This window comes from Convolutriloba macropyga, chromosome 14 (genome assembly GCF_964194025.1).
Source record: "Convolutriloba macropyga chromosome 14, txConMacr16.3, whole genome shotgun sequence".
Lineage (NCBI taxonomy): Eukaryota > Metazoa > Xenacoelomorpha > Acoela > Convolutidae > Convolutriloba > Convolutriloba macropyga.
Window position 1 is genome coordinate 17,072,052 of NC_134481.1, and position 11,693 is coordinate 17,083,744.

At 36.8% G+C, this 11,693-nt stretch overlaps 2 protein-coding genes across 2 annotated transcripts; both read right to left on the minus strand.

The window, feature by feature from the left end:
- Positions 1-1,289: 1,289 nt before the first annotated feature.
- LOC142353658 (ribosome production factor 2 homolog) lies at positions 1,290-2,321 on the minus strand. Its single transcript, XM_075405956.1, has one exon. It carries the CDS (start codon positions 2,313-2,315, stop codon positions 1,353-1,355), a length of 963 nt encoding a protein of 320 aa, XP_075262071.1. The 5' UTR covers positions 2,316-2,321; the 3' UTR covers positions 1,290-1,352.
- An 843-nt stretch (positions 2,322-3,164) lies between these two features.
- Positions 3,165-11,321, minus strand: LOC142353489 (26S proteasome non-ATPase regulatory subunit 12-like). Its single transcript, XM_075405742.1, has 2 exons — positions 10,592-11,321; positions 3,165-4,008 (listed from the first exon to the last, which is right to left on the minus strand). The coding sequence occupies exons 1-2, from the start codon at positions 11,280-11,282 to the stop codon at positions 3,320-3,322; spliced, it is 1,380 nt and encodes a 459-aa protein (XP_075261857.1). The 5' UTR covers positions 11,283-11,321; the 3' UTR covers positions 3,165-3,319.
- Positions 11,322-11,693: the final 372 nt, after the last annotated feature.

Sequence of the window (11,693 nt, forward strand, 5' to 3'; positions counted from 1 at the left end):
TGTAGAAGCCGTTAAAACCATAATCTATTCACTAAAATTATTAGATACTTGCAATTGAACTTTCTTTCAACACCAAAAAATTGATATAAGACCACTCGTTAATGTCAAAAAACGAGAAAAGAACCTCAAAAATTTTCAGATGTCCACAAATCACCAAAATTTGTTTTAAAAAACTCGCATTACGAAAACCAAAAAACTCTACAAAAAACATAAAACTGCAATTATGATTAAATTTTGTTTCAATAGAAAACATACGCCCTGCCTTTGCTGAGACTAAGCTATAAATTGGTTGATAAAAACAAGATTCAGAAGTAGAAAAGCTCAAAGGTTCATTTTCAATTTTAGAAAACCGGCAAAATTTTGTCTTCAGAACACTCACAGGCGGCTTGCGTAAAAATAGTTTCATTTGGAGTTTCCATAGATTCACAGGTTGTGACAGCATTTTTTTGCATTTACGGCAGATATATACAAAGTGAGCTTAAGATGAATATTTGGTGCCATTTTTGTTAAAAGGGTTGAATTGACAAAAAACCAAAACTCAGCCAAAGTTTTAGCACGATCAGACGGTTCAGCAATACTTGTACATCTACGTCAATAAGTCAAGGAAATCAGTCAAATGTTCAAAAAACCTGGATATGTATTAAACCTCAATAACTTCGTATAAAATATGAAATTCGAAATCCTAGTAATTTTGTATTCTACGCTGGACGGGCTTTCTCACGATACCACTCACAACCCTCTAGGATGAATTTATCAATCGCCCAAAATTGACTAAACAAAAAACTCATTTGAGTATATAGTTCCTCCCCCCACAAAAGTGGGTCGGAACAATTAGAAAAATTTCGGCGATGAATTTTTAAAGAGCTATTAATTTCATTGCCTCAAACAGAACGATGCATGATTGAAAAATACCGAAGATAATTGAAACTCAAGAACGAAATCAAATGTATAATTTAGATGTCAAATATCTTATGGGGTGTCGAGCCTGCGGGGATACGGATGACTTTCATCTCAAACAGTTTTGGTGAATAACATACTTAGATTAGTGGACCGTAAGGCTCTAAGAGAAATTAATGCCCTGCAAACATTACCTGTTTATCTCATTTTTCAGGATATAAAGTCAAATAGTCAGACGAAAAGTCAAAAAGTCAGAAGAAATAGTCACACGAAAAGCGATTAATAACATTCATGCTTCCTATTTGAAGTTAATATCGAATCTTTCTTATCTGAAACTGTTTATAAAACAGCAACGCTACCCTTAGTCTTATATCAACTCACAAAAAAGACCACGCAATCCGAACATTTAAATTTATATCAAGATAGGAGAGAACATTTCACGTTTGATATAAACGTCAATAATCTTCATCAGACATTTCAGAATCCCTACTTTGATCAAGTTTCTCTCTAACTTCAGGAGGCAACCCTGCATTTGAGCTCTCCAAATGTTTGTACGCTTTGACCTTTCTCAACTGCAACTGGCTGAAATCTTGCTTCTCCATGTGAACCCTTCCTAGCTGAGATTTGAAATCGTCCGTAGAGATATTCTTCTTCTTTTTCGCCATCAATTCTTTTGGCCTTCTTAGACTCTCCTGGTACAAATCGTCTGTTGCCAGTTGCGATCTCGCCACCTTGAATGAAACCTGAGGTCCAGTTTCTAGCAACTCGACGCGGGGTGTATTTTCGCTACTGGCTCCACTTTTTGCCAATTTTATTGCATAAGGCATCATGTGCAACGTATCACCGACCAAGAAAAATGAAATAACACTTTTGATTCCTTGTAATGATATTTTGTCAGTTACGATTCCACGGAAATAATCGATCAAGAAACTTCGAAGACGCGACGTAGTTTTCGACTTCTCGTAATCATCTCCCGCAAAAACAAGAAGAGGTTTATTTCCTTTTCCTTCGGGTAAATTCCCTAAGAAATTTGAGATAGGCTTAATATCTTCAATTAAAAACTCAAACATATCTAATATATTTCCGTTGTACAATCGTCCGCAAATTAAAGAATTTGGTTTCTTCTTCGAATGTTTTGACACTGAGAATAAAGAAGCATCGTTTTTACGACAAAGCCTTTCAACAAGCGTCGGATCTTCGAAAGGGTAGACTTCTTGTTTTTGTTTCCCGTAAAACATTGCATGCGGCTTCTTCAAATGATGGAAATCTGTCAGGACTTGAGAGCTTTTAGTGCAAGTCGAAGAGCAGCGAATAAATACGGTGAACTTTTCATTTTCGACCACTTTCGCCTCCCTGTTGAGAAGAAACTTGCGCCCTTTGTGCGTTTTGGGTTTTTCTACCCTTGACAGCGGCGCCATAACTAACCAACTGAAAAATAGACTAAAGTTTGTTACATAATAACATCGTAATAAGACCGCAACAGTAACATGGTCGAGAGGGTCAAACATTTAAATGTGACGTGTTCCTAAATACTATAATGTGTTTCACCCAATTTACAAAACAGGCTTAGAGTACTATAAGGCGCAGAAGTTCTCTTAGCAGCGCCTAATCAATGCTACTGCAATGAGCTAGCTCCTTGTTTCAAATCGATTTTAGATTACCGGGGTCTTCAGTTGCAAAAAATGGGCAATTTCTGCTTTAACAACAACGGTCATCTCATGTTGTTCCGTGTTTAAAAAATAAAGCGTCAGCTCTTACAGAGCATTATCTTTGCCCTTTATCAAAATCTATGGCCTATTGCTTGCAAATTTGACTTTTACAAAAATCCAAAACCAACTTTTCCCAATTTTTTGCGCGTGGGAAAGCATTATAAAAACAATTATTCTTTTGGATTGTTCTGTAGCTTGATCTGAAAAAAACGAAGTAAGAAAATTTGCCAATATAGAGTGCTGCTCATCGTACCTTCACGCAGACTTTATAAATTCCTCCAGAATCGTCGAAAGATTATGTAAAAATCTGGAAAAAAGAGCAAATAGATGACAAATGTCAAAACATGAAAGGAAATGTAGTGTAATTCATTTTCTATTAATTTTCGTCCAAAATTGATTTAAAATTGGTTGATACATCATTCTAATTTTATTTTCAGTCTTGTGCAGCTTAAACATGAAAGTTATCGCGGTCTCACTAATAACAACCCTTTTTCTGAATATACATGAAACTAGTGTCCCAGTTACCCAAATTTGAAGCCTTGGGGTCGGTAAAAAAACTGTGCCAAGAAAATTGAATTCAGTTAAAAAGCACGTATCTTTATATGTAACGTAAACACATTTATTCAACAAAACAATTGAACATGATTAATTAGGCCTCAGGTCATTATCAGCGAGTACACGATATCCAGTAGTTCCGTTGTCACTTAGTCCAATCACCGAGCAGAAGTTGTTCCCTTTGCATTAGCATATTTGTGTATCATGAATTCTTTGTCAATTAAGTGAGAGGTATGACTCATCAGGTTCATCAACCCATTGATAGATACTGACCAATCATCCAACACCTTGGCAGCATCCCTGGGTTCCTTGAAACTGACTATGTTTGTCAATCCATCGATTCTGGCGTATATCATTTCTTTGAACACCAGTCGCGAAATACAGCTTTCAACTTCTTCTGAAGGAAGGTCAAGTAAAACAGACATGCGTTCCAGTTTCACCCTCGTATAGTATTTTGTCATGACTCGGATGTTATGTTCGACCACGCGCTCTTTCAAACATTTCCAAGCCTTTTCCCCATCTTCGCCCGTAAATACGTCTGGGGGCGGATTTGATTTTGACCCGGTGCGGAGCTCGCTGGTGTAATTGGCTTCTAACGCAGACCAAGAAATGAGTTCGGTGGTTAAAAACAGCTTCAACAAGCTTAAGTACATTTTCATTGGCTCCTCTTTCAAATTTTTGTCAGTTGAAATTCTGTGCATGAAATCCGATTGTTCGTTGCCGTATTCAGCTAAGCATATGAAAAGGACAACTGATTTGAGAGCCATGAATTTGTCGGATTCGTTCGATTTGACCACTGGAGTCTCATAAATTGCATGGAAATGTTTGCAGATATCCAAATATGATCCTGAAACAAAGACATTTTCACAAACTGCTAAAAAGGTTCTCCACAAATTCAGCTTTAGCTTCTCTGGACGATCAAATTTTGCAATGATCGGAAAAATCAAACATACCCGGCAGATTGCCGGAAAATAGCCGCCGTTGATTCCAATAAGCATGATTGGGATTGAAATAACAGATATTGAAAAAAAAAGATTTTTGTACAAAAACATTTTTTAAGTCCGATTTATTTTGATGGCATTTCGTAGTTGAACATACTTCTGTTTCTTAGAGAGAGGCTACAGGGGCTACTATCAATACCAATAAGCATAAGAGATGGTAACTAAGACTTATAGGAACGACGTTCAAATAGCGGGCATCTAAAGTTGGGCTTTATGGGTTTATCCCGTTTCTATTTCTGACTTCATTTTTTTATACTGACTCTGTTCATTTTGAATTGCTTTGCTGAGCAACTGATGTTCAAAATCACTTTTAGCAGAATGAGAGAAGAGAGAAACTAGCCTAGAGAAGTCAAAAAGATTTCACGCAAAATGTTGAAGATGCGGCAAAATGAGGTAAAGCGAAACATTTTTTTATTCGACGAAGTAAAAAACATAGCAGGACAAGTCCTGTCGTACAATTCAAAGAATTTTCATTGACTAAACAGAAAACTAGACCTAGAAAGGACTATGAATGGATTGGGAAAACCATTTAGAAAAAAATCCGATCCAAAAAATCGAAAAAACAGAAAATATCAAAGCGAAATTGCCGCATGTGAACAAAAAACCACTACCGATAAAGCGAATTTTTGTTCAAACACCGTATTCTCACTCTACTTTAAAATTAGAGCGAAAAAAATTCACGCCGCAAAACCACTCGCTTTTTCGCTCCACTTCCTGTTTCGGCGTGACCAAAATCACTACTCCAATTTGACTTCAAAAATCATGAAAATGTGTGAACAGATCTTAAAAAAAAAAAGACAGCGCCCCAATACAATTCAAATTCTTTGAATTGTAAAAAAAAAATAGGAGCGCTATAATAGCCGGCTGAGAAGATGAGGGCGGCTATTAATTATATTTACATAGCTGTCAGCTTGAGAATTAGAATAAATCTAATTTAGAAAGTTAGCCATCCAATTTGCCCTCGCAGAACCAGTTTGGAAGTGAGGTCATTTCTGATCAAAAACATTACGAACGAAAAAAAAACTCGTTTAAACAAGGGTCACACACACAACAAAAATTCTTGGATAAAAGACTAAGCTTGAACACAAGGTCGTAACAATAAGTTCGATAATTTATAGACGAACACACCGGAAACGAACCAAATTTTTGACTCTGCCACACTGCTAACTAAACCACAACGCAACCAAAAATAGGTGCGTTGTCAAAATAGGTGTTTAAATACAATTTTGAAAAAAACATCCGAACAGCTCGACTCAAAGTAAGACCCCAGGGAAGCAACCAATAATTAACCTATAAAACCTCATTATATGCAACTCCAAAACAATTATTCTCTGCATCAGACCTCGTAGCATTCTCCCTCGACTACTTTTTATTTATCTCAAGATAAACACAACGATTAAAATAGTACATAAAAACAACAGAAAAACGAAACAAAAAACTAAAACCTGTCAACATGTTTATTACCAAACATATATCATGTAGCATAAATGTAAAGTACGTTGAGGTACAATTTTTTGTCACTCTGAGTAAGCACACGATAAGAGGACCCTAAAAAATAACCGACTAGGACCCTAAAAAATAACCGACTAACGTCGGACGAATTGCTCTCATGGCGTGGTGCGGGCGTTGCTTGTTGCAGCTGCCCAAAGCTCTGGGAAATCAACTAGAATGGATTTACAACGTAAAATTACGCCTGCACAGCAGAATTCAGTGGGAGTAGGGTGGTTAGAGTGACCGAACGGCGGAGAGGGCGATGAAGGAGCGTGTTGTGGACCAAAGACTCCAATAATTGCCCTTCACATCTTGACTTTAGGATACGTCTGCCCAAAAGTTTCGTTGTTTTGCATACTACGAGCGTAGTAAGGCTCTTACAGAACTGCTCACCAACTTAATGCCCCCAAGCTTTAAACTCACACCTTTTCTGAAGACCAAAAGTTTGAAATTCGTTGGGCAAACCAAAAATCAGTAGTACAAAAAAAACTGCATTATAGAAAGACGAGCAGGACCAATACAATTGCACAAACTTATTGGGAGCCATTAACCAGAGGGAAACCACGAAAACAAAACAAAACACAGAATCTCATTTAAGTAACAACTGGTACATCAAAGATTCAAATTCCTCTTCGTAACAAAAACCCAGGAAGTGCAATTACGAAAACTTAGGTGGTCAACATTTCAAATTAGTAAATTCATTCTGCAGAAAAAGAAACAAAAGGTAACCAAAACCACCAAAAAGGCAAACTCCAGCCCATAATCTCACAAAATATGTTTAAAACGAGGAAAAGAAAAAGGAAACACTGGGATATCCAAGATGCCTCCTCCTATCAACAAAAACCAATATACTCGTTAGAGATAAACGTTGTACAAACTTAATTGACAATCGTCGGACGAAATAATCTTAACGGCAGGCAAGAAGTTCGCTTTGGCTGTAGCACTAAAACGGTGCGAGGTGGCGGTCCAAATTACCCCTTTAGACTACAAATGTCTGTCTCCTCAAGCGTTCCTCAGCAGCTTTGCTGAAAAGTAAACTTAGCTTAAGTTCTATTAGAGCTGCTCAGACTCTTAATGCCTTCGGGCTTAACCGGTTGATAAAAATTTTAAAGACGGAAAGTCAACTAAATCTCTCAAGAGAGCAAAATAGTTTTCTAGAAACTTTTAGAAAAGAAGTGAAAAAACTAGTGAACTCAAAACCAAACACTCAAGACTCTAATACTCAAGAATTAGGGCATATACGCTTGCCACTACTTAGATGCACACAATTGACCTTTAACTAGTAAATGTTCATAAAATTTGAAGTCCATTAAGTGAATTCAGAAGTCATTTTTGAGTGAGGTAAGTCACGCAATTGACCTAAAAGCAGAACAAATGACGTCACGCACACAAATTTTAACTGCAAAGCAGAAGTCACTGAAATTGAAATGTCCATGGTCGCAAAAATCATTGATGGCGACGACGAATTAAAAAGACATAGCAGGACAAGTCCTGACGTACAATTCAAAGAATTTTCATTGACTAAACAAAAAACTAGAGCTAGAATAGACTTTGAGTGAATTGGGAAAACCATTTCCAAAAAAATTCAGATTGAAAAAAAAACAGAAAACCAAAGTCAAAATGCCGCATGTGAACAAAAAAAACACCAACGAGAAAGAGAAATTTGAATCCAGCAAAAAACTACTCCTAGAATGAACTAAGAATGGATTGCGAAAATAAATTAGAAAAAAATCCGGTCCTAAAAATTAAAAAACTGTAAATATCAAAATGAAATTGCCGCATGTGAACAAAAAACCAGTAGCGAGAAAGCGAATTTTTGTTCAAACACCGTTTTCTCACTCTACTTCAAAATTGGAGAAAAAAATTTCACGCCGAAAAACCACTCGCCTTTTCGCTCCATTTCCTGTTTCAGCGTGACCAAAATCACTACTCCAATTTGACTTCAAACATCATGAAAATGTGTGAACAGACCTTAAAAAAGACAGCGCCCCAATATAATTCAAACTCTTTGAATTGTAAAAAACACGATTTCCCCAATAATAGCCACTATCGCTTCTCGGCTATTAATAATCTATCAAATTATTTGAGGGCAAAAAGTATTCCGAGAAGCACAATCAAAAGGCAGATAACTACAAAAGGAAAAACATGAACGAAAACCGTCGAGGAAATTGCTCACAAACGACTGGCGAAGGAATGGCTTTGTCATAAACTAGCTACGAAATAGGGAGGCCAGTACGAAATAGTTTTGCTTAATTGAGGGTGTGGGAGCGCGGTTACGGGTGAGAAACAAGATTGAAGATGGTGGACGACGAGGAGAGAAGGCGTGGAAAGAGTAAGCGGTTATTGTGGCGGGGGAGTGAGTGGTGGAGGGGTCTACGCCCTCCAAGCCATTCAAACCATGATTTTATATCTCAAGTTTCTGTGAATCGCATACTTAGAGACTAGTGAGCCATAAGACTCTAAGAGTTCTTCGTCAGGGAATTAGATGTTTATCTCGTTTTTGAGGACCAAAAGTTAAAGGTCAGACAAAAAAACGATTGAACAAACAGTTGGTAAAGCGGAAAATTGCATTGAAAAATGCCCACAGGACTAATATAATTAAACTAAATTTACTTTGTTCGACAGCAATTAAGTGGTAATCAAAACCACAAGAAACACAGAAGACAATTGATACTCCCTATAGGTTTCAAAAAATCGAAAAAGATCGCAAATGAAAAGCGTCTAATACTGTAATTTTCTCAAACCTCTTAATTGCATTATAACCAAAAACTGACAACCGTTGGATGAATTGGTATCAAACGACAGGCAGGGCAATTTAATCTATAGGAGGTAAATCTTAGAAAGGTCTCAATGGTGCAAACAAAACAACCCCATCATCTGACAGACATCTCCACTATTTGACAATGGCTTTGATTCTATTCTGCTAACAATCGCTTTTAGATTAGCATCGAACTTTATCTCACAAAGAGCAACTTAGTTCACTAAAAAATGACGCACTCATGCGTGATAAACTATCTCAAGAAGTCAAAGAATGTTCTAAAACAAAATTGCAAAAAAGACAATGTTAAAATTTTACATATAAAAGACAAAAACTTTTACCATAATTGCTTCAAACTTCCTTCGAGAGAAATTAAACATTTAAAATGATCAGAAGAGCTCACAGACATAAAATGTTGTTAAGGTATAATGAATGTCAAACATAAGTTAGCGCCCTTTAATTTTACGAAGTTATAAATCAATTTTTGAAGCAGCTTTACTCCAACTTGTAATCAATTCTTGCACAGTTTTTCTTACACCATTGACCTCCTTCAATAGCGCTTTGGCCCACCCATGAAATCACAAGCTAAGATAAATTACCAGAAAATAAAATTGAAAAAAAATCATCAATGTTGTCACGAAATCAGTTTCAGTTACAGTAAAAACTAAAAAAATTCTTATTTCCTTACACTCTGTATAGCTCGAAAGAATGTAAGAACAAAACCATTCTCTCTTTCAAACTCTCTTAGTTTGACTTTTGTTCAGTAGATTGAACTGAAAACTTCTTTCACGTGCATTTCAATTCAAGAGTTAAATTAGCATATCTGTGAAAGAAAGCCTGAAACAAAAAACTAACCCAGCTCCAGCAATTGTCTAACACCTACCTTTATTACTTCCCGGAAAAATAATTACCAAAATTTACGAAAACGAGTCAAACGGATTATCCTCAATTGAAGAATTCAAGGAGCCAAAATTACCTTACCTATTATCTGCTCCTTTTAGTTTGGCTTCGCATCACAAAAGGATTTTAAAAAAATATACACAATTGGCACGTTGAACAAAAAAAATCAAACTCAAAGATTACTTATCGATTAAAAGAGCGAAATACGAAAACCGCGTTTTTGCCTTCACCGGCGGTACAGGATCTACAGCGACAAAAGCTCTCAAACCGATTACTGCTTTTAATCTGCGCAAAATGCAAGGAACCGTACGCCAACGTAATGTCTATCTTCGACGCTGTTTCCCATACCTCAGGGGGTGTCAGCCGCTGTGAAAAAACAAAGCAAAAAAATTCATCCTCTACCATTCTTCACGAGGGACGGCTGAACGGTTTCTAATGTTTTCCTTATCAGCTGGTGCTGAAACATATTCCTACCTTGTTATATTCCAGAATAGACATAGTACGTAAACACAACACCGGCTTATTTTTTCTCTACACTAGACATATATGTATTCGAGCATAAGTTTCCTATGGTTCTTCATGTTATGCAACAAGCAGATACATTCAATGTTTGTTTTACCAAATAAAAGTTCGGTTTGTTTATCGGTAAACATTATTCATTTACTTTGTTTTAAAAAGAAATTGACTTTACTTCCTGTGAAAATCAAAAAACCCATTGAAAAACTTAGTTGGAGTAATGAAGCAGCAAGTAATGCTGTTTCAAAAACTGACTTATAACGTCGTAAAACTAAAGGGTGCTAACTTATATTTGACATTCATTATATCTTAGAAACCGTTCAGCCGTCCCTCGTGAAGAATGGTAGATGATGAATTTTTTTGGTTTGTTTTTTCACAGCGGCCGACACCTCCAGAGGCATGGGAAACAGCGTCGAAGATAGACATTACGTCGGCGTACGGTTCCTTGCATTTTTCACAGATTAAAAGCGGTAATCGGTTTGAGTGCTTTTTGTCGCTGTAGTATTTCGCTCTTTTAATAGATAATTAATCTTTAAATTTGATTTATTTGTTCAACTTCACCACTCTTCCCTATGAGAGGTCGACTTCAAGAACAGACTTATAAAATCGACGTTTCGAATTTAAAACAAGAAAGGCCAAAAAGGGATGCATTCGGCTCTCATCATCTCAATTAGAAACATTGTGGAGTTATAATTTTTTGTTGGTTATCATGGGAAAGTAACGATTAATATTTTGGTGGATGTATCTGCAAGATATAGACTTACCTTCGTGGTTATCCAAGCGAATCATCAATCTGTAGAACCTGAGTTTGAGATCGTGTGTAGATTCATCTTCAAAGTATCTTGTGGATATTTTCTTGCTGATAATCTGAGTTCTGATATAGTCATTGTTATCAAGGCAGAACCGCATCTGTTCCAGAATGAAGTTCACTTTCTCACGCCTGTCCATAGTGTTGTAAGTTTCCACTTGAAGCTCTATCATTAGCTTCACTGCTTCTTCTAACTGTCCATTTGCTTCTTTATGATCTGCTAAAATTTTAGTCAAACGCGCCCGCTCATTTTCCACGTATATTTTGCCCTCACAAACACTTCTAAGCGTATCGATTAATTTGAACTTGATAGTTTCATCTGCCAGTTCATCGACAAATTTACAACCCTCTTGAATCATTTTGGTTACAGCTTGTCGAAGCTGACTTCGCTTTTTAGAAAGTGCAACAATTTGCTCAAACAAGTTATCGAATTGCTGAGCGTCGTATAATATTCGGACAACTGTCACAAGAACTTTTTCTGTGCTGAAGACATCACAAGCTAGACGGGTCTGCTTTTCCATTGCGAGAAGCTTTTCAATTGCACCATTTACATCTACCTTCGCCTGATCGATACATTCAGGAATTAGCTTCTCAACTGTTCCTGAGTAATCGACCTCCATTTTTCGGACTTGTACTTCAGAATCCATTTTAAACTAAAAATCATTTAACAATACATTAAATTTAGATTTTTAATGCATAAAGTAGATTAAAAACACAACCTCAACACTGAGGATGAATATTGGCTGATAGTCCGTGGTCTTCCCAGATCTACGTCTGCGACACGCATTTTGTATTTTCCAAATTGATCAAACATAACCGACTAAACGTCGGAAAAGTTGCTCTCGAACTAGTGGTAGCTCTAATCAATTACAGCCCAGCCTGCTTCAGTCGGGGGGGGGGGGGGGGGGGGTTGGTGGGACTAAGAAGTTCAATAGTGGGCTTCAAATAACCGCATTAGAGGTTGATATATTCTACTATTAAGACTTAATGTGATAAATGGCACCAGTTTCGGCGCACTTTTCATTTGACTTTGAGTATTAAATTGCCGCCAATTGAGT

Coding starts and splice junctions, on each gene's coding strand:
- LOC142353658 (XM_075405956.1), bottom strand. CDS start 2,315: ATGGCGCCGCTGTCAAGGGTAGAAAAACCCAAAACGCACAAAGGGCGC.
- LOC142353489 (XM_075405742.1), bottom strand. CDS start 11,282: ATGGATTCTGAAGTACAAGTCCGAAAAATGGAGGTCGATTACTCAGGA. Junction 4,009..10,591: donor TCGCTTGGATAACCACGAAG/GTAAGTCTATAT, acceptor TCTTTGTTTCAG/GATCATATTTGGATATCTGC.